Source organism: Musca autumnalis, unplaced genomic scaffold (assembly GCF_047663935.1).
Source record: "Musca autumnalis isolate F117 unplaced genomic scaffold, ASM4766393v1 scaffold_2, whole genome shotgun sequence".
NCBI classification, from domain to species: domain Eukaryota; kingdom Metazoa; phylum Arthropoda; class Insecta; order Diptera; family Muscidae; genus Musca; species Musca autumnalis.
The window spans coordinates 12,155,139-12,182,807 of NW_027411755.1; the positions used below are offsets into that span (position 1 = coordinate 12,155,139).

The 27,669-nt window shown below is 40.7% G+C and overlaps 1 protein-coding gene across 2 annotated transcripts; it reads right to left on the reverse strand.

Annotated features, from left to right (window-relative positions):
- Positions 1–27,406, reverse strand: LOC141393648 (breast cancer anti-estrogen resistance protein 3 homolog). Of its 2 annotated transcripts, XM_073966966.1 has the most exons (8): positions 27,041–27,406; positions 26,832–26,987; positions 22,132–22,330; positions 17,059–17,506; positions 7,179–7,281; positions 5,870–7,110; positions 4,922–5,796; positions 1–959 (listed from the first exon to the last, which is right to left on the reverse strand). In XM_073966966.1, exons 1-8 carry the CDS (start codon positions 27,225–27,227, stop codon positions 812–814), a joined length of 3,357 nt encoding a protein of 1,118 aa, XP_073823067.1. In that variant the 5' UTR covers positions 27,228–27,406; the 3' UTR covers positions 1–811. The 2 variants fall into 2 exon arrangements, with proteins under 2 accessions (XP_073823067.1, XP_073823068.1); XM_073966967.1 differs by lacking the exons at positions 22,132–22,330; positions 26,832–26,987; positions 27,041–27,406 and adding an exon at positions 17,761–18,162 and having other exon boundaries at positions 492–959.
- Between the last annotated feature and the right edge of the window lie 263 nt (positions 27,407–27,669).

Below are 27,669 nucleotides of genomic sequence, written 5' to 3' on the forward strand. Positions count from 1 at the left end.
ATATAGAGAATTAGTTCCTTTAACACAAAATGAGTATTTGATGATATATAAAAATTAGATAAATTTACAAAATTTTCTTCGTCTGCTCTGCAAAGAAAATTTCTTTCCAATCACAATTAATATTAAAATTATATTTTAAAAACTATTAACAGAAACAAATGATCAACAAATGATATGAATGAATATGAAAACAAGGTTAAATTAATTGCCAATTTGAGGTTATTTTAATTTTTTTTTTGGAATGACAGATGCAGAAATCTTAAGGAAAAGTGGAAGGCCAATGGAGTCGATTCCATCAATTATATAACCATGAAAGCGATGGGTTTTCTTTACCAAAAAATGTCTGTGGAATCTTAGAGGTAATTTATTATGACACCCATATTGGCCTTCCTTCTTTATATAAAATATTTTACCGATTTTAGCTGCTTGATTTGGCTGGCGGGGGTTTGATGTGTGGATGTTCAACATAATCTGTTTTGATAATATTATTATTTTGAGGTAGTTCTTATCGGTTTCCTTCAGTACAATAAAGTAATTCAATAAAATTGTAAAAATGATCAAAAACATTTTCCCGGGGTTTCTATTTAAATTTTGATTTCTTATCTGTGTCATTTTTTAAGCATTTGCGCCGTAAAAAAAGTTTCGCTTGTTTTCATATCAAATTTTGGTTTATACACAATAAATATATTCGTACTTATGTACTTCTCTTATATATTAAATACCATATATGTAATCCTTTGTAAAAGGGTTTTGCTTTGGTTGTGTGTCTCTGGTTTTGGTTTTTTGCGTCCTGCAATATAGTTTTTTCTACTTAGGCAGTATTAGTTGAACCATTTGAATCGGCATTACAAAATTTATCCGCCATTAGGGCTAAGACTTTTTCCAATTTCGAATGACGATCATCGGCAGTGGCTGTAGCACCTTTGCTTCCCCATAAGAATTTGACATGGAATTCCGTTCTGTAATGAAGAAGAAAAGAAATATTATATGAGGTATGGTATGACAAATATTGATTAGTCTGCTAAATTTGTTTATTTAAATCCGCAATAGTAGAAGTTAGGATAATGTCATTTCAGAAGTCAGATCAATTGAGGTGTTTTAGCAAAGTAGAAAACAGAGTGCCTTGGTGGTTAGGGTTATACAACATAATTTGCAAAAATTCAACTACAAACATTCTGATCATTTTATTTAGTTTGTCATATATGTACAAAATATAATAAAATATGAACAAATATCGCAAAATATATTCACAAATCATGTAAGCATATCATAATTCTGGGTGACATAGGGGATGAAAAATACCAAGGAACGGTCCTGGGCGGCTTTAACATGGCAAAATCCAGGATTTATCTTGGTCCCTCTCTCATCTCAAGTGGACACTGACCTACCCGTGGTGTCACCTGGGGTAGCTGCCTTTAATACCTGTTAAAGGTAGTGAGCTAAAATGTGCCGCGCGTTCACCCATAACAACGTTAAAAACTTGGGTTGGGCGCCGGGTTAGTAACCATCCCCTAGAAAAAAGCAGCCTACTATGAAGAAACGAAGGAAAAGAAAAACAAATCCCTCTAAATTTGACGAACCCCGCAAACGTTTTAAGCACCATGATCTGCGAATCTGGTCGAATATGCACCTGGAATGTTCGCACTCTTTATAGAGAAGGTGCAGTTTACGCATTGGCAGATGAACTTGAAAAGTACAAGGCCGACATTACTGCCATACAGAAAATACGATAGATTGCGAAGGGCGTCACAACAACACCTAAAGGTGACGCACTGTATTATAGCTGCCATGACACAAAGCATGAGTTTGGTTGCGGATTTGTAGTTGGTCGGAGGTTAAAACATCTGGTCTCCAGCATCACCCCAGTGAATGAAAGACTTGCTGCAATTCGAATAAAAGCTAAATTCTTCACATCAGCTTTATTTGCGCTCATGCTCCCACTGAGCGCCTAGAAGAAACTTATGACCGTTGTCCTGCCCATGACATTAAAATTACACTAAGCGATTTTAATGCCAAAATTGGAAAGGAGAATATCTTTGGCCCAACAGTCGGTAAATTCAGTCTTCACAGTGAAACATCTGACTATGGTATGAGGCTAAAAGACTTTGTAGCTGCAAAAAACATGGTAGTTAGCAGTACCAGTTTTAAGCATCTCGATATTCATAAGGGCACCTGGCTGTCGCCAGATCAAAGAATAAGAAATCAAATGATCACGTTGTGATAGATGGAAGACATGCATCGAGCGTGTTGGATGTACGATAATTTCGAGGTGCAAACATAGACTCGGACCACTACCTTGTTGCAGCAAAGGTACGTACCAGATTAAACGTAGCAAACAAATTGCGAACAGACACAACACGGAGGTTGGACATCGGTAAGCTGCAATCACAACAGATAGCCACAGCATATACCACTCAACTGGCCCAATTGCTTAATCAAAGCACTCCTCGTCCCGATAACATATCAGGGCAATGACAAAACATTTCCCACTCCATGCAAACAGCCGCAAAATCAGTACTTGGATACCAGAGACCTCCACCAAGGAATCCATGGTATGACCAGGAGTGTCGTGCTGCTACCGAAGAGAAAAATGCGGCATATAGGGCTATTTTACAATCAGTAGCAACGCGAAGCGCAAGAGAGAGGTATCGGGAGAAAAGGAGAGAGGAGAAACGTCTTTTCCGGAGGAAAAAGAGATAGACGGAAAAGCGGGAGTGCGAACAAATCGAGATGTACAGGATACAGAATGAAGTCCGAAAATTCTACCAAAGGGTGAAACATGAAACTGATGGCTTTGACACTGGCACATCCTCCTGTAGAGACCAGAACGGTAATTTGGTAACTGATAAAGATTGTGTGCTAAGGACATGGAAAGAGCATTTTTCCAAACTGTTGGTATCCGATAGTAGCGAAGACGTCGAAGATACCACAGATCCAATCCCAGAAGATGGTATTGAATGTATACCGCCCAGCCAAGATGAGGTAAAGGCAGCAACAAGTCGGCTGAAGAATAATAAGGCAGCAGGAGTTGATGGCCTTCCTGCCAAGCTGTTTAAAACCGAAGGCGACACGCTGAAAAGGTGAATGCATCAGCTAGTTAGCTTCATCTGGCAGGAAGAACGCGTACCCGACGATTGGAACCTGAGCATCCTATGTCCAGTCCACAAAAAGGGTGATAAGACTGTGTGCTCCAATTACAGGAGCATAAGTCTGCTCCCTATTGCATATAAGATAGTATCTGGCATATTGTGTGAGAGACTAAAGCCTATGGTCAATGAAATTATTGGACCCTATCAGTGCGGCTTTAGACCTGGCAAATCCACCATTGATCAGATATTTACCTTGAGACAAATCCTGGAAAAGACCCAAGAAATGCAGATCGACACCTTCCATCTTTTCGTCGATTATAAAGCAGCGTTCGACAGCCCTATACGTTCAAAGGTGTTCCAAGCCATGTCTGATTTTGGTATTCCTGCAAAGCTCATTCGGCTTTGTAGAATGACATTAACTGAGACGAGATCCTCAGTCAAAATAGGAAAGAACCTCTCCGAAGAGTTTATTACCAAAAGAGGTTTCAGACAAGGAGACGGCCTGTCGTGTGATCTATTCAACATCCTGCTGAAAAAAGGTCATACGAGACGCGAAGGTCAAAAGAAATGGAACGATATACACGAACAGCCACATGTTACTGGCTTATGCCGACGACATTGACATCATGGGTCGATCGGTAAAGGAAGTAACTGACACCTTTACAAAAGTGGAAAGAGAATCTGCTAAAGTTGGTCTGGCAGTAAACGGCGAAAAAACCAAGTTGATGGTATCGACGCGTAATATTACCACAAACCCCGCACCATTTGTGAATGTTGGTATCTACAATTTTGAGGTAGGAAAGGACTTCGTCTACCTCGGCACCGCCACAATCACAACAAATAACATCAGTTGTGAAATACGAAGAAGAATAGTGTTGGCTAACATATGCTACTTTGGGCTGAGTAAGCAGTTTAGGAATAAAGCCACCTCTCGTCAAACAAAAGTAACACTTTACAAAACACTGATACTACCCGTGATAATGTATGGTTCCGAAGCATGGGTACTTGCCCAAGCAGATAAGGCAGTGCTTGGTGTGTTCGAGAGAAAAATTCTTCGAAAGATCTACGGGCCAATCTGTGTTGACGGCGAATATCGGCGTCGTATGAACAACGAGCTGTACCAACTATACAATGTCATCAATGTAGTTGAACAAATCGATATACAACGATTGCGATGGCTAGGCCATGTTATAAGAATGAGTGATGATGAACCCGCTAAAAAGGCGTATAAATACGGGCCGCATGGAGGTTCTCGCAGATCTGGAAGGCCAAAGCTTCGTTGGAGCGAACAAGTGAAACGAGATATCACAAAGCTACATATCCCAGATTGGGAAAATACAGCAGCAAACAGAGAGGATTGGAGATTTTTTCTTTGTTCGGCTTATGGAACAAATGTTCTGTAAAAGACCAGCTAAGTAAGTAAGTATAAAGAAGGCCGAGCAAATTTCGAACTGGGTTGCTCTTTTTTTATTCTTTTATCAGAAGCAAGCAAGGCAAGTAGGCAAGGCAGCTAGGCCTTTAAGACCTGGTTGCCTTGCTTTCCTGATTCGTTTCTGACATAACAAAAATAAAAGAAAAAGAAGGAAAGGGCATCCTAGTTCGAAATTGGATCCGCCTTCTTTATTCTGGTTGTTGTCTGAGATTGAAAAATTTATTGCATGCTTTTAGGAGGAATATTTAAGAAATAAATATATCGGTGTAGCTTATTTCTGAGTCTTATATGTAGATTATATCCCACCGAGCTTTGAATATATTCTCTTATTTTTTCTATATATGTAGTTGCTCCTGGAATCATAAAGCCAGAAAAATCAGAAAATTTTCTTTCAACTTACCTAAACGCATCACTTAACAGCTCATCCATTCTTGAAATCGATTCTTCAAGCATAATTTTTGCATTTTTACGATACAATTTCAGACTATTGAGGAAATTACGCGAAGAATCCAAATGGGCATAGTTGATGTACATTCCAAAATCATCGGCCTTACTTTCCCACGAAGTGATACACATTGTATAGAGCGATGATTTCTCGGTGGAAGTGTTAAAATTCAAAATATCCATAACTGAACGATCCTTAAGTAGAGCATAGAGCAACACGTAAGGAACTGTTGTATTGGGCGCCTGAGGATTGGAACATTCATTCATGCTAATCAAAGTGGGTCTCAATTTAGCCTCAAACATAAAGGCATCATCTGTGTATTTTTGACGCAGCAGATGCCATGCCGAGTCCAACTTTTGTATCTGGGGCATACACAGACCCAACATAATGGATGAGAAACCAAAAAGATTTCCCAAGGCTGTCTTTGTTTCCACAGCAACTTGAATCCATTTGCTTAACAACTCAGCACGATCCATGTCGGTTTGACAGGTTAATATGGTCACGGCCACCATTAGCTTGAGACATTGGGTACGCTCAATTAAGTCTTGGCGGAAAATTTTACCCTGTGGCAAGGTCAATAGCTCTAGGCCACAACAATCCAATATGTTGCGATTGTCGTTTTCATTTTGGGTCTCCGATTCGGCCAGTGTTGAAGAAGGGGCCTCTATTAGCAGGCCAATATCAATTCGCGTAATGTGTTCGGCCAACATTTTGGGACCTGTTTCGAGCAACATCATTTTGAAGGTGTTCAAAGCATCGCCATCCAGAGGACGGTTCTCCACCGAGGGTAATAACAGGGTGCTGAAATTTTCCACATCAAACTTGGAGACCTGGGGAAGAAATAATTTGAATAAGTTTTTATTATTTTCCAATATTTGTTTAGGAAGGACATTCCCAACTCACCGGCTTATATTCTGGAATTTGCAATGTAAACAGCATATCCTCGGCTGCCTGGACATCGAACTCACTCAAACTCTTCAAGGTGGTCGACGAGGCAGAGCTACTCATGAACCGTGGATTTTTAATAATAACTCCCCGATGCATTATGAACTCGTTCATATCCCCCGGCATGGAGTCTCCGGAACCATTACCAGAATCAGAACCACTCAGTTGATAAATACCAGCCATACCTCCTTGCCTTTGCAAGGGATACTGTTGATCCAATATAACCCCATCTTTGGGTAGCCTTGCCAAACTACTAATACTTCCACCACCATTATTGCGATTTGGCTTTGGTGGTGGACTTGGTGGTTTCTCGGGCAATTCTGGTATCTTACTTATCTCCAAACTTGAGAACATATTCGACGATGACTGCTGCTCCACATTGAAATCTCTAGCCAAGCTAGATGTTCTATTCAAATTACCACGGAAAGTATTGGTTGTTGGCCTAGGCAAGGAATGGGTGGTAAATTTGGCATGCTGATGATCCACCACATCTCCCATGGTGCAACGGGCAATGGTCTGAAAACCATTTGCCGGTATCTTACCGTGTATACTCATGTTCTCCAAGTGACTGTGTAACTGGCCTGCATCATTTGGCGAACCACAAACACTGTTGCTTTTATCCAGTTGATTAAAACGCCTGGAGATCACCTCTGAACGATAGCCATGATTAGTGGAATGATTGTTGTGTAGGTGATTCATGGAACCACCATTGGAGGTGTTGATGTTTTCACCATTACTTGGTCCACCACCACTTTGAATCATACCATCGGCACTATTTCCTGCCTCGGCATTTTTGATATTGGATACCACGATAGCTTGGGCCGGAGTTAAACTCTGCGACCGCTGTTTCTTTGAGGGCAATCTGGGAGCTGGATAAATTTTATTACGTGGCGGCGAGGACATGGGACTTTCTGGCTGCTTGGCCATCTGATTGCCAATGGTTGTGGGCAAGGATTGTTGGTGCTGCAAAACATTGTGTGACTGTTGTTGCTGTTGCTGCGCGTTCATTGGGGTGCCAGTAAAACGAAAACCTGCATTCGCTGCCAATGGGGAATTTAGTGGGCTGACACCTCTGAGCCCGGCCAACATTTGTGAATGCAAATGATTACCCACAATCTTGTGGCCATAAAAGGATAGAGGATAATGACGATTGCATGGGTACTGGATGCGTGCTCCCGAGGCCAGGGATATGGGTTTTCCTGCAAAAAGAAATATGAGATTTTTTTTAATTTTTTTGGGTAATATTTTTTATAATAGTTGAACTTACCTGATCCCACATAGAATGTAATGAGATCGGGAATGGCATCAAATGCATCTTCCTCAAACTGATATTGCACCCGTTCGTAAACTGTTTCTGGTTGCACCAATATCTGAAAGTGAAAATTATTGAGATAATTTTATGGGAATAAGATCAATGAGGTGAAAACTTTTGAAAGTAATATTGTGCAGGAATTCATCTCAAGAAAGCCTTTACTGATAATCAATTTCTGATGAAGGATACCTCATGTGGAATGCAACTAGAGATAGGCGCGTGTCACTAAAAACTAAAGTGTTTAGTACTTCGTCGTCGCTAAAGTGCTTGGTTGTTGTTTAGTGTCACGATCGTGACACGAGCCCATCTCTTAATGCAATTGAAGAGTTTAAGTCACGTCAGGCAATCTGCATATAAAGGTCAAGCCATTGCATTCCGCCCCTAATCTTTAACATCGTTCGTATAAAACACTTTAGTAGTCTCCCAATCAGGATTTCGGAATGGGGGTCTACGAGTAGGAGCAAGTCTCTAATTCTGATGTCAAAAACCCAAGTAACGCGGGATAAGTATGAGATTACTCTTATAGAGTACAGTTGTTGATGTAGCAACGCAAATATGTTCGAATATTATTTAAGTTATCTGGTTCTGGTTCCTCTGTATCTAGACTTAAAAATTCTGCAACCTGGATTGGTTGCGTCCATAAAGAATCTGGAGACAGGTGAGTGGGGGTGATCTCCATGTGGATGCTATCTAAGCCTGTCTGATAGGCCCGTTGTCTTAGGGGTTTTCTTTTATATCTTCGGACTTCTCTCTCTAGGTGAAAAAGATATCTCCTGACGCCCCTGGGTGGGGGAAGCCTGGCCACTAAATCGTGGCAGAGATGCTAACTAGAGTTGGGCAATCTAGTTCCCGGAGTGGATAGATCTTTCTAGTTCCTTACCTCAAAAGGAACTAGTTCCTTAGTTCCAAATAGTTCCGATACTGATATAGTTCAACGAATCTTTCTCTTTCGTCGTTCCTTTCATTCCAAATAGTTCCGAGACCGAAATAGTTCTAATAATTTTTCTCTTTCATCGTTCCAAATAATTCCGATACCGATATAGTTCAACGAATCTTTCGCTTTCGTCGTTCCTTTCATTCCAAATAGTTCCTAGACCGAAATGGTTCAACGAATTTTTCTCTTTCATCGTTCCAAATAGTTCGACATCGAAATAGTTCAACGAATCATTCTCTTTCGTCGCTCTTTTTGTTTCCTTCGTTTCAAATAGTTCCGAGACCGAAATGTTTTCATTGTTTGGTGGATGAATTGATATAAAAATAAATAAATTCCAGCGAACAAACAGCAACAACGTAACATTTGCTTACCACATTGGCATCGCATAGCTTCTTACCTCAGACTGGCCTATTGCTTTGTAAGAGGTCAACAATGTTACTTTGTCAGCACCCCAAGTGCTGCCGGTAAGCGATTTGGGGACCTGGTTCCTACCGTGTCCCAATCGTGTCGCAAATAACACTGGCTGGTTCAAAAGACTAGCTGTCGCACGTTGCACTAAATATCCTAGGAAAGTTAGTGGTAGGAATCAGCACACAATCGATCAATATGTTCAGAGGAAAGTAGCCTCATTTCGGTAATCCAGGTGGTGAACAGAGTGGAAGTAGATTTAGCGGATGATATTTCCTCTTACTTAACCTGCCATCAACGATAGGTCGCGACACCAAGATTGTACAATTATCCGCATACCGAACAGTCATGGTGGCGCTTGACCTATCGAAGGCCTTTGATACCGTCAACAAATACACTACGGACAACGAAAGGCTTCTTAAAGTCTTCCAAAGACAACTGAAAACCTGTGGAGGTCATCCATACACAACTGAAGACCTTTGGAGATATTCAATAGACAAGACATCGTGAGGTGTTTTTTGACTACAGAAGTCTACTATAGACAACAGGATCCCTCTTTAGGTCTTCCGTAGAAAACATAAAGCATCTTGAGGTCTTCTATAGAAACAGAAACAACCTTGACGGTTTCTACACACAACGGCATACCTCTTAATGTCTCCCATAGACAACTGAATACCTGTGGAGGTCTTCCATAGACTAGAGTTGTATAGTTCATGAACGAACTAGTTCAATTGAACGATTCATTGAAAAGAGCGTATGAACTAGATCAGTCGATATAGTTCATTATAGTTCAATAGTTCACTGAACTATAATCAGTCGGTGACCGTACGATCAACGAACGATTCACAATCTAGTTCAACATGTCGTTCACAAATACATAAAGTGACGGCGTCGTCTATGTTAAGGGATGCCTTCGTAATGTGATCAGTTTGTTTACGTTTTGGATCAAGGTACATGGAATAGCTGTCCGAAAATGAAGATTTCTACAAAAACATAGAGACATAACATATTACAATATGTCGAATCGATTACCTAATGAATGTGCCTTGTTTTGGATAGAAAAAAGGAAAAAATACACACAATTGCAGTGACAATTTTTACACACACACACACATACGATCTTTTTTTGCCAGCCACTTAAATGAAGGACGCTTTTTCTTAAATTTATACCAACTTAATCCTTCTTTATGAATGGAATACAGCTATGCAAATGTAATATTTTTGTTCTGGAATAATTAAATTACATTATTCTATTGTTTGTTTCTATTTGGTGTATGTATGTCTGCGTTTTCATCATACGAACGATTAAGATCCGGTGAACGATTCGGATCCCAATGATTGAACTGGATAGAGAACTATGAACTAGATTACTGAACTAGTTCAGTTAAAATAGCTGAACTATTGAACTAGATCTTTCAAATGAACTAGATTGTACAACTCTACCATAGACAACTGAAGACTTTTGGAGGTCTTCTATAGACAACAGAAGGCGGCTTCAGGTTTTCTAAAGACAACAGAAAACCTCTTTAGGTCTTCTATAGAAACAATCTTAAGGTCTACTATAGGCAGCATAAAACCTCTTAAGGTTTTCTTCAGTCAACGGATGACCTCTTAATGTCTCCCATAGACAACTCAAGACCTTTGGAGATCTTCTATAGACAGCAGGGGGTCTCGTGAGGTTTTCTAAAGACAACAGAAAACTTCAGAGGTCTTCTACAGAAATAAAAACAATCTTAAGGTCTTCTATAGGCAGCAGAAAACCTTTTAAGGACTTCTACAGACAACGGAAACCCTCTTAAGGTCTTCCATAGACAACTGAATACCTGTGGAGGTCTTCCATAGACAACTGACAACTTTTGGAGGTCTTCTATAGACAACAGAAGGCGGCTTGAAGTTTTATAAAAACAACAAAAAAACCTCTTGAGGTCTTCTATAGAAACAAAAACAATCTTGAGGTCCTCTATAGACGGCATAAAAACTGTTAAGGTCTTCCTCAGACAACGGAACACCCCTTAAGGTCTTCAATAGACAACTGAACACCTGTGAAGACCTTCCATAGACAACTGAAGACTTTTGGAGGTCTTCTATAGACAACAGAATGCGTCTTGAGGTTTTCTATAGAAATAGAAACAATGTTAAGGTCTTCTATAGACAGCAGAAAACCTTAAAGGGGCTTCTACAGGCAACGGAAAACCTCTTAAGGTCTTCCATAGACAACTGAACATCTGTGTAGGTATCCACAGAAAACGGAAGTCCTTTGAGGTTGAGACACTGGTGGAGGGAACTCTTCTCTATGACCTCGAACAGCTTGACTCGATTAACTGGTATTGAAGTCCTTTGATACGTCAAGAGCCACCATGACCACCATCATTCGGTCGCATGGCTTTTTCTGTGTTAGTACTCGACTGATATGTTGTGGTACTGTGCATTTTCCGGAATCCATGCTCATGTTAGGCAACTATGAAACTACTAATCATGGGGAGGAGTAGAACCGAGATCACCCTGTCAACTCTCCAGGCTTCTGGTGCAATAGGCGAGTATTGACAGATTAAGGACACATGTCAAATACTCAACTTCCACGTGGGCCCAACGTTTTTGCAGATTTCGCGTTTCGGATGACATCGCTCATCCTAAATTTTGGTGGTACCTCATCGATATAGAAGGCTCATATACGGCGTAGCACACTTCGCACTTCGCCATATCGCTCTCGGGGTTCTCTTTAAATTACTGGTTAAAATAACACAAAAACCTTTTCGGATCTGTCACAGAAGTTGTGAAGTCGGTGATTTCTTAACGGAGACGATGGGAAGTGGTCTGACCCAAGCGAAATTACAGCTTGCCAGGACAAGTTATTTAATTTCGTCCCGTGTCACCTCGATGATATAAGAGCAACATTTTCCAACACCTTAGGCGCTATCACAAATGTCTTACGGGAGCGTAATCTAAAGTTAACTACCATGAATTTTACCGATATATAAACTTTGATACGATAAAACATATGCCCCAATGAGTCGATTTAGTCCTTATCGACTGACTGTCGGTCTGTCTGCTACATAACTCTCGTTAACTCTCTGTAACTCTCGTACGGATCAGCCGTTTTTGCAATAATTTTTTGTCCCACCTTAGTTCAAACCTCAATGTTAGTCCACCCCCACAAAAGTTAAAAAATGTTCTTTAAAATGGTGTGTACGAGAACTCTCGAAGGGAGGTAACGATTTGGTCTAAACTTTGAACACCGGAAAATTTCATTCGAGATTCATTCGTCAACCTCCTACATAAAATTTCAAATATTTTCCCAAACATGCGATTTAAGAACATGTCTCGGACCGTTTTGAAATGTCTTTCCAATCCCAGAAGATGGCATTGAATGTATACCACCCGGCCAAGATGAAGGCTGAGGAATAATAAGGTAGCAGGAGCTGATGGCCTACCAGCCGAGCTGTTTAAAACCGGAGGCGACACGCTGATAAGGTGTATGCATCAGCTAGTTAGCTCCATCAGGAAGAACTCGTACCCGAGGATTGGAACCTGAGCATCCTGTGTCCCGTCCATAAGAAAGGAGATAAGACTTTATGCTCCAACTATAGGGGCATAAGTCTTCTCCCTATCGCCCACAAGATAGTGTCAGAGATATTGTGCGAACGACTTAAGCCCATGGTCAACGAAATAATTGGACCTTACCAATGCGGCTTTAGACCTGGCAAGTCCACCATTGACCAGATATTTACTCTGCGGTAAATCCTGGAGAAGACGCAAGAGATGCAGATCGACACCTACCACCTTTTTGTCGATTATAAAGAAGCCTTCGACAGCCCTCTGCGTTCAAAGGTATTCCAAGACATGTCTGAATTTGGTATACCTGCAAAGCTCATCCGGCTTTGTAAAATGACTCTAACTGACCCGAGATCCTCAGTTAAAATAGGAAAGAACCTCTCCGAAGAGTTTGGTACCAAAAGAGGTTTCAGACAAGGAGACAGCCTTTCGTGTGACCTCTTCAACATCCTGCTAGAAAAGGTTATACTAGAGGCAAACGTCAAAAGAAGTGGCACAATCTACACCAATAGTCACATGTTACTTGCTTATGCTGATGATATAGACATCATGGGACGATCAGTAAAAGAAGTAACCGATACCTTTATGAAGGTCGAAGGAGAATCTGCTAAAGTGGGTCTGGCGTTAAACGGTGAGAAGACCAAGTTGATGGTGTCGACGCGCAATGCGTCCATTGGGCTCGGACCAACTGTGGAAGTTGGTTCCTATAATTTTGAAGTAGTAAAAGTCTTCGTCTACCTCGGCACCGCCGTAAACACAACAAACGACATCAGTTGTGAAATAAAAAGAAGAATTGTATTGGCCAACAGATGCTACTTTGGCTTAAGTAAGCATTTCAAAAACAAAGCAACAACTCGTCAAACAAAAATAACGCTTTACAAAACACTGATACTACCCGTGCTGATGTATGGTTCCGAAGCCTGGGTACTTGCGCAAGCAGATAAGGCAGTGCTTGGCGTGTTTGAGAGAAAACTTCTTCGAAAGATCTACGGACCAATCTGCGTTAACGATGAATATCGACGTCGCATGAACCATGAGCTGTATCAGCTATACAAACGTATCGAGATGCAGCGATTGCATTGGCTAGTCCATATAATAAGAATGAGCGATGATGAACCCGCTAAAAAGGCGTTTAAATTCGGGCCGCATGGCGGTGCACGCAAAATTGGCAGGCCAAAGAATAGATGGCGCAAACAAGTGGATGAAGAGATGACAAGGCGCGGTATTCCAGAAAGCGAAGCACTAAACAGAGAATTGGAGAGCTTTTCTTATGTCGGTCTATGGAACAAATGTTCTGTAATGGGCCAGATAAGTAAGTAAGTAGGGTTTCAAGCGACTGAAAGCAAAGAAAGCTTGTTGACTTCTTATCAAGCAATAGGCAGGTGTGGCTATGCGGCGCCAGTGTGGTATGTGGTATCCCTGTCCCGATCTAGTGAACAGACTTCTCCCACAAAGACAAGTCAGGAGAGATCTTCATGATCTGCAGAGAAAGGTCCATAGGTATAAACGGCAACCTCTAGATCATGGAGCCTATCAGGCAGGATTCAATAGAATTTATACTCATGTAGTTGCGCAGACAGTATAAATATACAGTGCGAATACCATACTAGGAGACACATTCCCCATCCCAAGAACGCCAGCTGACATGGCCCAGTTAAGATCCGTTCGATGCAGGTGCCTCAATTCGTATTGGGCCTGCTGCATTTGTTTAGGTACCCAGCTAACCCCATTCACCTGTCTCCTGATTGCGTGGAATAATTGTGTGTATGCCCTGATGTCCTCATTCTTTCCCAGGACGGAGCAGGAAGTACTTCCTCCACAGGAGGATGTGCCGAGTGCGCCAGATCTGGAGAGGTGGGAGATTGATCGTGCTGTAGCGTTAGTTCGTTGCAGGACGGTGTAACCGGAGAAATGTGTAAAAGCATCTGGAGGGCCACTCCTGATTTCCTGGCAATTTTGCTGAGGAAGTGTATTAGTATGGGTGTGTTTTCACGAGAGTGGAAATCTGCAAAAGTCATTGTCCTTCTGAAGTCGCCAGATAAGGCCAGGAGTAATCCTCAATCTTATCGGGGTATCAACCTTCCTCCGGTGCTTGGCAAGGTGTTGGAGAGGATAGTGGTACATCGGCTTCAGGACAGGCTTTCTGGTACAGAGTGTGAGTGGCAATTTGGGTTTAAGCAAGGGCGTAGTGTAGAAGATGCATGGTTGTATGTGAAGCGCTGTGTGTCTGAGTCTTCCAGTCGATATATCTTGGGCATATTCGTTGATTTCAAGGGGGCTTTTGACTACTTATGCTGATCAAGAGTGATTGCTCGTCTGCACGAAGTCGGGTGCCAAGAGATAAAGCTTTGGCAGAGTTATTTCTCTGATCGAGTGGCGTGCTCTATTGGTGCAAGCAATAGGGTAGCTATTGATGTTGTTCGGGGTTGTCCGCAGGGGTCCATTTGTGGTCCATTCATTTGGGACTTAATGATGTACTCTCTGCTGCATCAACTCAGCTCGTTTTGCAAGGTCTGTGCTTTTGCTGATGACTTGCCCATTTTGGTTGAAGCTCAATCTCGTTCTGAGATGGAACAGTTGGGCTCCAGAATGACGTCTATTGTCGACAACTGGGGTTCTAGGGTTGGTGTCCAAGTTGCGAGAGAGAAGATCGTGACAATGCTACTCAAGGGTAGATTGTCTGGTAATCGACTGTTCCCGCTGATTGGGCGGTAGAGGGTGTGGAGAGTTTGGGTGCCCTGAGCCGCAAGGCGCTGCTGCGTGAGCTCGTGATATCTAGGTGGCAGGCTAGATGGAATGAGTGCGAGAATGGGCGTGTAACTTTCAGGTTTATCCAGGATGTTACTTTTGCCATGACGAGCCCCGATTTTGGTTTTGGCCTTCACCTGGGGTTCTTGTTGACTGGGCATGGGTCTCTCAATGCATTTTTGCATAGTAGAGGCCTCGCTGTGAGAAAGCTGCGTCCATGCAAACGTAGTGATTAGACTGCTACATCAGTATAACCTTGTGTTGCACTCTTCCCATTCGCCGATCGTGCCTAAATCTTACCCACTTTGGGTGACCACTCCCGTGTTGTATGGAACAAAAACTGGTAGTATTGACTACAAAGTCTGACCGGAGACTTTCTGGTACCGCGGGAGTCAGGAGCCCCTAGATCTGTTGATCTAGCCTGACCATGGAGAGGCACCTATTTGGTTGCAACGCGGTGGTTGTGGTTTGGACCCAAATCACGGGTAGAGCTTCGGCTCGATGTGGAGTTGCATTATCAACCGGGTGCTGCGACCCATAGAGCAACAGAGGTGTAAGATAGTCCTCAACCCCATACCAAGAGGGAAGTGAAGCCTATAATTGCGGATTTTCGAATTGGTACCTGCGGGATAGACTTGGGGACTCTGTGGGGAGCTACCACTCTCCAAGAGTACTCTGGGTAATTCCAAAGGGGCGCTGGCCGACGCATTGTATCGCGACCACCGGTGCAATGGTGCACCATGGTTAGAGCCGTCAAGGCGAGAATCATGTAAAACCCCTCGACTTCATGTCTCCTGATTGTTTACGAAAGCAGCCAGTACAGGATGCAACAGATAACCGAGTATATTCGGTACGAAAATATGTAAAAATTCTTGAAATAGTTTTTGCTGTGTAAATTATACGAACAAATATATTTGCGTTTCTACAACAACAATAACATTTAAATTATTTGGGGCTAGTGAAAGCCAATACTTTCTTAGATATGGGCCACGAAAAGTTAGCTGAGGCTATAGAAATTCTGCTGCTTCTATAGGCCCTTACTTTCAGAAAGAGCGCTTCTATAGACCCTTACTTTCAGAAAGGGTGCTCCTATAGACGCATACCTTCAGAAAGGGTGCTTCTATAGGCCCTTACTTTCAGATTCTATAGACCCTTACTTTCAGAAATGTTGCTTCTATAGACGCTTACTTTTAGAAAGGTTGCTCCTATTGACCCCCACCTTCAAAAAGGGTGCTTCTATAGACCCTTCATTTCATTTAAATACTACAAGTATATAAAAATAATTGTTCCACAAACATCCCAGAAGGGACAAGGGAGAATTCTCTCAAATCACTAAAAATTGTTTCTAATTAATTCTCTTTCGAGTTGAGCTGTTTTGACCTAAGAGGTACATTGAAAAATTAGGAATCCACCGGAGTCCCACACACTCTGCTACTGCTACGTTCCACGGGTGGTTAAATCCTATCATCAGGTATATTAGAATGTCATTTTTAGTGGGTGGACGAAGGCTAAGCTTGGTAACTAGTATTTATACCACAAATCATTCGAAAATTGTATATTCGAATTATTTATTTTATTTTAATGCCAGTTATTTAATTCCAAACTTTTCCTATAGTCCGACTTAGTCCGACTTGTTTCATTTACTACAAGATGGAAGGATGATTTCTGCAGAAGGTTCAATGCTAAAATATGTGTGAATATATTGGTGAAAAACAAGAACCAGATAATTTTTATCATTTGTTTTCTTCACGTACACAGTACGTGAGGGAGAGAAGCAAATGAAAAAACAACTCAGTGGGATTCCGCAATATACTGTCTTTGCAAAGAACAGTTTCCCTGATCTAAATCGTGTTAGAAATCTGCTATGGCAATTTATAGAAAATATTAATATTTTGTTTTCAAAATTCCATATTTCTATGATCACCATAAAACCCTTATTGCACACACACACACACACACATCTTTTCAAATGTATTTTTATGCAAACTCAAAAAATTTACCCGGTACAATAATTGCTTATCTCAAAATGTATGTGTCATATCTCAACTTCGGATTAATTTAATCTTCTAAAAAACCTCTCCCATTTTCCATGGTCTGCAACAATTTGTTCCATTGTTGTAACCATTGTGTTGTGCGATTTTCATAACAAAACAAGAAAAACGAGAAAAGAAAGAAAAAAAAAACAATACTCACCTTATTGATAACAAAGTGGAGAACAGATGTTTTGGTGCGGCATGTTAAGACATAATTATCCGGCTGTGAGGTACAATCTCTTATCAGAAAATCTCCCTCACGCTGAACAATCTCTTCGGCACGTTGTCGTGGCAATGGACCATGATACCAGGCATGGGAGCGTAGATCACGTGAATCTAAACTGAGTTCCCACTCTAAGGCTTTCTTCAAAGCCATGACTTCTTGTTGTTCATTGGTGGTGATGGGGGTGGTGCCCATCAAAGAGGATGGCTGGCTGAATGAACCACTGCCAACGCCGCCACATCCTGATGAACTTTCATTATCCATGTTGGGCTGCTGTTTTAATGAGGGGTTTGTCGATTTCGATGATGAATTTTGATTTTCAACTTCAGCTTTTTCCACAATCTTATCCGAGTTGGTACTGTTACGTCGCCTTAGTTCTTCATAACTGGAAACAATTTGTTTTGGGGGAGAAAAAAGGTGGTTATTTTCTTTCAGATAGGTTGTGTGATAAACAAAAGGGACACAGCTGTGGGTTTTTGCATGGATTCATTAATGATGTCCTTTCGAAAAATTCACAAATGTTATCCTTTTTGGAAATCTTTACTTAAAACTTCTTTTCAATTTTTTCACTTAAAACTCTTAATTATTGCTGGTCTCATACATGCTATGTATCTGATACTTCATAAGTAATTTGCTTACTTGTAACTTCACAATTTTTTGGGCAATCCTCGATATCCTTCTTAAGCAAATCCATCAATACTTCATTTGCTTAACTTTAATTCAACCTTTTTCTCATATTTTTTTCATTTTTTATTTAAAAAATATTTTTTACAATTTTTCTATTTAAAACATTTCTTTTTCACGCCCGGCCCAGCCCAAGAAATTTCCTTTTTACTTCGTTTTTTTCAGCTTCAGCTTCTTCTTCATTTCTGATTCTCTTTTTCCACTTCAAAAGCCGTATCTCCGTTATTGTTACTCTTTTTTTAACAACTTTTTGCACTACACCACCGACAACAACAATAACGATAACACCACCATCGCACAAGAACCGTAAAATAAACACTCAGGACTTGTGTCCTGTAGGACATGCATTTTCAATCTGTTTTTGTTCGCTCAGCAGCAGTCCTATGCTGCTGCTTAGATGTTGTATTTTGGTTTTCCAACTGTTATGCACACGCACACACACCAATACATGTTTAGGGATGCAGTCAGGATTCAACACTCCCTTAGGATATGAGAGAAAATAATGCATGTACGAGGGTAGGTAAAATGAGTGACAGGCGAGGATTTCGTTCTATAGAAAGCTACCCTTTTTTCGGAAAGGGTGCTTCTATAGACCGTTACTTTCAGAATGGTTGCTTCTATAGACCCTTGCTTTCAGAAAGGGTGCTTCTATAGACCCTTGCTTTCAGAAAGGGTGCTTCTATACACCCTTGCTTTCAGAAAGGGTGCTTCTATACACCCTTGCTTTCAGAAAGGGTGCTTCTATAGACACTTATTTTCAGAAAGCGTACTTCTCCTTTCTAAAAGAAAGGGTGCTTCTGTAGACCCTTTCTAAAGGAAAGGGTGCTTCTATAGACCCTTTCTAAAAGAAATGGTGCTTCTATAGACTTTTCCTTAAAGAAAGAGTGCTCTTATATACTCCTTCTAAAAGAAAGGGTGCTTCTGTAGACTACTTCTAAAAGTAAGGGTGCTTCTATAGACTCTTTCTAAAAGTAAGGGTGTTTCTATAGACCCTTTCTTTTAGAAAAGTGCTTCTATAGACCCTTCCTAAAAAAGGGGTGCTTCTATGGACCCTTTCTAAAAGAAAGGGTGCTTTTATGAACCCTTTCTAAAAGAAAGGGTGCTTTTATGAACCCTTTCTAAAAGAAAGGGTGCTTTTATGAACCCTTTCTAAAAGAAAGGGTGCTTCTATAGACCCTTACTTTCAGAAAGGGTGCTTCTATTGACCCTTTCTAAAAGAAAGGGTGCTTCTATGAACCCTTTCTAAAAGAAAGGGTGATTCTATAGACTCTTTCTAAAAGTAAGGGTGCTTCTATGGACCCTTTCTAAAAGAAAGGGTGTGCCTATGGTCCCTTTTTAAAAGAAAGGGTGTGTCTATGGACCCTTTCTAAAAGAAAGGGTGTGTCTATGGACCCTTTCTAAAAGAAAGGGTGTGTCCATGGACCCTTTCTAAAAGAAAGGGTGTGTCTATGGACCCTATCTAAAAGAAAGGGTGTGTCTATGGACCCTTTCTAAAAGAAAGGGTGTGTATATGGGCCCTTTCTAAAAGAAAGGGTGTTTCTATGGACCCTTTCTAAAAGAAAGGGTGTGTCTATGGACCCTTTCTAAAAGAAAGGGTGTGTCTATGGACCCTTTCTAAAAGAAAGGGTGTGTCTATGGACCCTTTCTAAAAGAAAGGGTGTGTCCATGGACCCTTTCTAAAAGAAAGGGTGTGTCTATGGACCCTATCTAAAAGAAAGGGTGTGTCTATGGACCCTTTCTAAAAGAAAGGGTGTGTATATGGGCCCTTTCTAAAAGAAAGGGTGTTTCTATGGACCCTTTCTAAAAGAAAGGGTGTGTCTATGGACCCTTTCTAAAAGAAAGGGTGTGTCTATGGACCCTTTCTAAAAGAAAGGGTGCTTCTAAAGACCCTTTCTAAAAGAAAGGGTGCTTCTATAGACCCTTTCTGACCTTTTCTGAAAGAAAGGGTGCTTCTGTTGACCTTTTATGAAAGAAAGGGTGCTTCTGTTGACCTTTTCTGAAAGAAAGGGTGCTTCTGTTGACCTCTTCTGAAAGAAAGGCTGCTTCTGTTGACCTTTTCTGAAACAAACGGTGCTTCTGTTGACCTTTTATGAATGAAAGGGTGGTTCCGTTGACCTTTTCTGAAAGAAAGGGTGCTTCTGTTGACCTTTTATGAATGAAAGGGTGGTTCCGTTGACCTTTTCTGAAAGAAAGGGTGCTTCTGTTGACCTTTTCTGAAAGAAAGGGTGCTTCTGTTGATCTTTTATGAAAGAAAGGGTGCTTCTGTTGACCTTTTATGAAAGAAAGGGTGCTTCTGTTGACCTTTTCTGAAAGAAAGGGTGCTTCTGTTGACCTTTTCTGAAAGAAAGGGTGCTTCTGTTGACCTTTTCTGAAAGAAAGGGTGCTTCTGTTGACCTTTTCTGAAAGAGAAGGTGCTTCTGTTGACCTTTTCTGAAAGAAAGGGTGCTTCTGTTGACATTTTCTGAAAGAAAGGGTGCTTCTGTTGACCTTTTCTGAAAGAAAGGGTGCTTCTGTTGACCTTTTATGAAAGAAAGGGTGCTTCTGTTGACCTTTTCTGAAAGAAAGGGTTCTTCTGTTGACCTTTTATGAAAGAAAGGGTGCTTCTGTTGACCTTTTCTGAAAGAAAGAGTGCTTCTGTTAACCTTTTATGAAAGAAAGGTTGCTTCTGTTAACCTTTTCTGAAAGAAAGGTTGCTTCTGTTAACCTTTTCTGAAAGAAAGGTTGCTTCTGTTGACCTTTTCTGAAAGAAAGGGTGCTTCTGTTGACCTTTTATGAAAGAAGGGGTGCTTCTGTTGACATTTTTTGAAAGAAAGGGTGCTTCTGTTGACCTTTTCTGAAAGAAAGGGTGCTTCTGTTGACCTTTTATGAAAGAAAGGGTGCTTCTGTTGACCTTTTCTGAAAGAAAGGGTGCTTCTGTTGACCTTTTCTGAAACAAAAGGTGCTTCTGTTGACCTTTTATGAAAGAAAGGGTACTTCTGTTGACCTTTTCTGAAAGAAAGGGGGTTTCTGTTGACCTTTTCTGAAAGAAAGGGTGTCTCTGTAGACCTTTTCTGAAAGAAAGGGTGCTTCTGTTGACCTTTTCTAAAAGAAAGGGTGCTTCTGTTGACCTTTTCTGAAAGAAAGGGTGCTTCTGTTGACCTTTTGTGAAAGAAAGGGTGATTCTATATACCCTTTCTAAAAGAGAATGTGATTCTATATACCCCTTCTAAAAGAGAGGGTGCTTCTATAGACCCTTTCAGAGAGAAATGGTGCCTCTATAGATCCTTTCTGAAAGAAAGGGTGCCTCTACAGATCCTTTTTGAAAGAAAGGGTGCTTCTATAGTTACTTTCTGAAAGAAACGGTGTTTCTAAGAAGGCTCCAAGTCTTCATTCTGTGAGAAGGCTTCCATGTTTTCTTCTATAAAAAACTTTCCTTAATCATTATTCTTAATTGTATAACTATTTCCCATAGCACCCCTCGTATCATTTCCATATTGCATCTGAGCACATCCTGACAGTTCTGAGCAGCTGTATTTCAACCCCCGTTTGGTTGGATGCACTTATGCCATATGAAAACTCAACCCAAATAACAGAGAGCAAAAACAACAAAAGGCTCTTTTCCGTTCACTCTCTCAGGAGCATGTACTCTCCCCAAGGGCCGTGAGTGAGTGGTGTATGTAACGAATTTCCCAGGCATGCGCAAATCTTTTGTTATGACTTTTCATCACCGATGGACGGATAGCCGCCCATCAACAAATGACGATGGGGTGTGTTTAATGTCCTGGTGAATGGTTGGTAATTGTTTTTGTTATTGTTTGGTTGGCATACGGGTCCTGCTTCTTCTTATTCATCTTCTTCGTCATTTGAAACAAACGTTACAACTCAATGAGTTGTCAAGTGTGGCAGCCGTTTGCGCTGCTTTTTTGAAGAATTTTGTAGATGTAATGATCCTGTCGAACTATTATGAGCCGGTAATCCTGTCATGCATGGGTTTTGTGTGGATATAAAAATGAAAAAAAGAGGAAGGAGGAGTGACTCACGAGTAATGTTTGTTGTTTTAAGGACTCTTGAGATTTCGTTTGAAGTGGTAACTGTAGGTATCCCATACAGTTAATTTATGTCCTGGAGTAATAAAAATTTGACTATTCTAAATAAGTGTTTTTCTATAGAAGAAGATTCAAGTCCTTAAGGAAATTTATGGCCAGTGAAACTTCCCACTTGCCCGCAGGTGGATGCCCATTGCGGACAATTTCTCATTTTTTATATTCTCCATTTATGTACGATCTTCGATTTCACTATTTTTATAGTTTTGTCTTTAAATAATATTTATTTGTATGTAATACTTACATAATATCCGCTTCGCCAAAGGTAAATCGTCTCTTCTCCTCAGGACTATTAACTTTTGGCCTCTGTTCTCGCATGGAATTTCTCAGAACCGATTTTTCCACATCCGCTTCCAAAATACCGCCGCGTGACATACGAATGGCCGGACATGAGTTTTTACGCTTCAACTGAAGTGGCGAAGAAGTGCTACTGTTGCCACAAGCTGAAATGCAAAAAATAAGAGACACAAATGTTCACAACGATTAGCGCGTTATCAGTGCCGAGATAAATTAAGCTTGGGACGACAATAAGTTTACATGCATCATACATGCCGCGCCACTTTTCAGGTCTTCTACTTAGATGTAATAAAAATAAAATACAATGTAAATCTAGCGGGGAAACTAGAGGAGAGAATAACCACATTTCTAGCGGGACAAAACTAAACATTCTCTTAAGCAATAATTTGTATCTGAGGTGATTTGAACATTTATAATGCCCGAATCTGTTTAAAGACTTCAGAGGCATTGAAAATTGTTCACTTAAATTCATAATTTTGATTTCAGAGGTCCACAAATATAAATCTGTCAAAGTACTTTAGCTTACCATCCGTAGCCTACACTCAATTTAAAATGAAAAATTCTCCGAAAATCGTAAACTTCATCTGCAACAACAACAACAGAAAATATAGAAGCACCCTTTCTTTGAGAAAGGGTCTATAGAACAGAGTAAGGCAATGTGACTCACGTGAGCGTAAATTTACTTTCGTTCACCACCAGTTAGAGTCTACACAAGTTGTTTATGCTCACATGAGTCACATTTCCTTACTCTGCTATAGAAGCAGCCTTTCTTTAAGAAAGGGTCTATAGAAGCAGCCTTTCTTTAAGAAAGGGTCTATAGAAGCAGCCTTTCTTTCAGAAAGGTCTTTAGAAGCACCCTTCTTTCAAAAAGGGTCTAAAGAAGCACTCTTTCTTTCAGAAACGGTCTATAGACGCACTCTTTCTTTCAGAAAGAGTCTATAGAAGCACCCTTCAGCAAAGGTCTATAGAAGCACCCTTCAGCAAAGGTCTATAGAAGCACCCTTCAGCAAAGGTCTATAGAAGCACCCTTTCTTTTAGAAAGGGTATGCAGAAGCACCTTTTCTTTCAGAAAGTGTCTGCAGAAGCACCTTTTCTTGCAGAAAGGGTTTATAGAAGCACCTTTTCTTTCGGAAAGGGTATATAAGTACCCTTTCTTTCGGAAAAGGTATATAAGTACCCTTTCTTTCGGAAAGGGTATATAAGTACCCTTTCTTTCGGAAAGGGTATATAGAAGCACCCTTTCTTTCAGAAATGGACTAAAGAAGCAGCATTTCTTTTAGAAATGGGCTAAAGAAGCACCCTTTCTTTCAGAAATGGACTAACGGAGCACCCTTTCTTTTAGAAATGGGCTAAAGAAGCAGCCTTTCTTTCAGAAATGGGCTAAAGAAGCAGCCTTTCTTTCAGAAATGGGCTAAAGAAGCAGCATTTCTTTCAGAAATGGGCTAAAGAAGCAACCTTTCTTTCAGAATGGTATATAGAAGCACCCTTTCTTTCAGAAAGGGTCTGCAGAAGCACAATTTCTTTCAGAAAGGGTATATAGAAATACACTTTCTTTCAGTAAGGGTTTATAGAAGCACCCTTTCTTTCCGAAAGGGTATATAAGTACCCTTTCTTTCGAAAAGGGTATATAAGTACCCTTTCTTTCGGAAAGGGTATATAGAAGCACCCTTTGTTTCAGAAATGGGCTAAAGAAGCAGCATTTCATTCAGAAATGGGCTAAAGAAGCACCCTTTCTTTCAGAAATGGGCTAAAGAAGCACCCTTTCTTTCAGAAATGGACTAAAGGAGCACCCTTTCTTTCAGAATCGGGCTAAAGAAGCAGCCTTTCTTTCAGAAATTGGCTAAAGAAGCACCATTTCTTTCAGAAATGGGCTAAAGAAGCACCCTTTCTTTCAGAAATGGGCTAAAGAGGCACCCTTTCTTTCAGAAAGGGCCTATAGAAGCACCGTTTCTTTCAGAAAGGGTCTGTAGAAGCACCCTTTTTTCAGTAAGGGTCTATAGAAGCACCCTTTCTTTGAGGAAGGGTCTGTAGAAGCGCCCTTTCTCCCAGCAAGGTTCTATAGAAGCACCATTTCTTTCAGAAAGGGTATATAGAAGTACACTTTCTTTCAGTAAGGGTCTGTAGAAGCGCCCTTTCTCCCAGCAAAGTTCTATAGAAGCACCCTTTCTCCCAGCAAGGTTCTATAGAAGCACCCTTTCATCAAGAAATGGGCTAAAGAAGCACCCTTTCTTTCCGCAAAGGTCTATAGAAACACCCTTTCTTTCAGAAAGAGTCTTCAGAGGCACTATTTCTTTCAGAAAGGGTCTATAAGAGCACCCTTTCTCCCAGCAAGGTTCTATAAGAGCACCCTTTCTCCCAGCAAGGTTCTATAGAAGCGTCCTTTCTTTTAGAAAGGGACTATAGAAGCACCCTTTCTTTCAGAAAGGGTCTGCAGAAGCACCCTCTCTTTCATAAAGTGTCTATAGGAGCACCCTCTCTTTCAGCAAAGGTCTATAGAAGTACCCTTCCTATCAGAAAGCGTCCTTCCTTTAAGCACCCTTCCTTTAAGAAAGCACCCTTCCTTTAAGAAAGCGTCTGTAGAAGCACCCTTCCTTTCAGAAAGGTTCTATAGGTGGACTCTTTCTTTCAGAAAGGGCCTATAGAAGCACCTTTCCTTTCAGAAAGCGTCTGCACCCTTTTTTTCAGCAAGGGCAAGAAGCACCATTTCTTTCGGAAAGGGTATATAGAAGTACCCTTTCATTCAGAAAGGGCTTATAGAAGTGCCCTTTCTTTCAGAAAGGGTCTGTAGAAGAGCCCTTTCTCCCAGCAAGGTTCAATAGAAGCACCCTTTCTTACGGAAAGGGCATACAGAAGTACCCTTTCTTTCGGAAAGGGTATATAGAAGTACCCTTTCTTTCGGAAAGGGTATATAGAAGTACAGAAGTACCCTTTCTTTCGGAAAGGGTATATAGAAGTACCCTTTCTTTCGGATAGGGTATATAGAAGTACCTTTTCTTTCGGAAAGGGTATATAAAAGTACCCTTTCTTTCGCAAAGGGTATATAGAAGTACCCTTTCTTTCGGAATGGGTACATAGAAGTACCCTTTCTTTCGGAAAGGGTATATAGAAGTACCCTTTCTTTCGGAAAGAGTATATAGAAGTACGCTTCATTCAGAAAGGGTCTTCTGAAGGACCCTTTCTTTCAGAAAGGGTCTTCAGAGGCACACTTTCTTCCAGCAAGGTTCTATAGAAGCACCCTTTCTTCCAGCAAGGTTCTATAGAAGCACCCTTTCTTCCAGCAAGGTTCTATAGAAGCACCCTTTCTTCCAGCAAGGTTCTATAGAAGCACCCTTTCTTCCAGCAAGGTTCTATAGAAGCACCCTTTCTTCCAGCAAGGTTCTATAGAAGCACCCTTTCTTCCAGCAAGGTTCTATAGAAGCACCCTTTCTTTCAGAAATGTGCTAAAGAAGCACCCTTTCTTTCAGCTAAGGTCTATAGAAGCATTCTTTCAGGGTGTATAGAAGCACCCTTTTTTCTATAGAAGCACCCTCCCTTTCAAAAAGGGTCTTCTGAAGTACCCTTCCTTTCAGAAAGGGTCTGTAGAAGAACTCTTTCTTTTGGAAAGGGTCTTCAGAGGCACACTTTCTTTTAGAAAGGGTCTATAGAAGCGCCCTTTCTTCCAGCAAGGTTCTATAGAAGCACCCTTTCTTCCAGAAAGGTTCTATAGAATCACCCTTTTTTTCAGAAATGTGATAAAGAAGCACCCTTTCTTTCAGAAATGTGCTAAAGAAGCACCCTTTCTTTCAGCAAAGGTCTATAGAAGCACTCTTTCAGGGTGTATAGAAGCACCCTTTTTTCTATAGAAGCGCTCTTTCTTTCAGCAAGTGTCTATAGAAGCACGCTTTCTTTCAGAAAGGGTCTATAGAAGCACCCTTTCTTTCAGGAAGGGCCTATAGTAGCACCCTTCCTTTCAGGAAGGGCCTATAGAAGCACCCTTTTCAGAAAGCGTCTCCAGAAGCACCCTTTTCAGAAAGCGTCTGTCTGTAGAAGCACATTTTCTTTCAGAAAGGTTCTATAGGTGGACCCTTTCTTTCAGAAAGGTTCTATAGGTGGATCCTTTCTTTCAGAAAGGTTCTGTAGGTGGATTCTTTCTTTCAGAAAGGTTCTATAGGTGGACCCTTTCCTTCAGAAAGTGTCTATAGAAGCATCCTTTCTATTATTCAATATTTTCTTTTGACATTTAGTTTTTAATAACAAAAATGTTGTTTTTGTACATTTGTTAGTTGCTGTAATTCATGCATATACCTTATATAAATGTGCCTTGCTAACTACCATGTTCAATTGTCAGACGTTTACCTGTGGAGACTGAACTTCCCGACTTGTGCGCCAATAATATTTTCCTTTCCCTTCTCTTAGAATAATTTTTTATCTCATGTACAGGACAGCTCTTAAAAAATATCTTACTTTTGCTCGTCCTTGTCTTCGGTCGGGGTACTAACTTTGTTATATTAAAGATTCTCTAAAATAAATTTCATGGCGGAAATGGTGTATTGTTTGAAATAATTGACGTCCCAATGTCTACAATTCAGTTAGAGCTTTAGACCGGTGTAGAGGAACCTGATATCACACCCTTACTTCAATCAATTTATCACAATTTGCATAACTTACCTTCAATATTCACCGATTGGCGACGTTTTGCTTGGACACGCACTAAACTCGATAACATTTTCGAACGATGTTCGGTATTGCGAACACCCATTTCTTTGAGCTCCGCATCATCCAAATCTAGTAAATCATCGACACAGGTGTAGATCTGGAAAATAGCTATAAACCGCATGTGAATGAAAGGAACTACGCATTGTGATAAAGAAACCTACTTTCATATTCCCTCAGATCTAATAAATCCAACCATTCTGATATTGGCATTTTTGAATTAAACACCGTCATGGATTTAGCATCCCGATTACGGCGTGTAGACGAATAACGAAAACTCCAATACATGCTACCACGACGTTGTTGTGGCATACATTTGGCATCAAAATTACGGGCCTGAGCGTTACCCATTGTGAGGAAGTGAAACAATTTCTTTGATTTCCGATTTTCTTTTCGTCTTTTAGCGCCACACAGCTTCACATTTGTTAACAAATTTTGATTATTATTATTTATATTTATTATTACTATTCGATGTTAAGCGTTTCCAACGTTCGTCTAGTTGTTGTTTGTTGACTGAAAGCATTGTCAATGTCATTTCGTGCTTTGAGTCTCTTCTAAAGTTTTCTGTCTTTGCCGCCGCTCTGCCACAGTCATTGTCTCCTCTGTTCGCAGCACTAGTTGTGAGTATTTCGTTCGTATCTTATTTTTTGTGAATGGGGTTTCTTGTTCAATCTATGTAAATAAATATCAACAATGTGAGAAAGTACGCTACAGTGGGTCATGGAGATACTACGTTTTCTTTAAACAATTGACATAGCGAAGGGCAAACCTTTCCCTGAACACATTTAAAGTA

Bases quoted from the DNA above. Each gene is read 5' to 3' on its own strand.
- LOC141393648 (XM_073966966.1), bottom strand. From the start codon at position 27,227: ATGGGTAACGCTCAGGCCCGTAATTTTGATGCCAAATGTATGCCACAA. The intron at 26,988-27,040 runs GTAGGTTTCTTT...TGCGGTTTATAG, and splicing joins AGATCTGAGGGAATATGAAA to CTATTTTCCAGATCTACACC. The intron at 17,507-22,131 runs GTAAGTATTACA...AATTGTTTCCAG, and splicing joins TTTGGCGAAGCGGATATTAT to TTATGAAGAACTAAGGCGAC.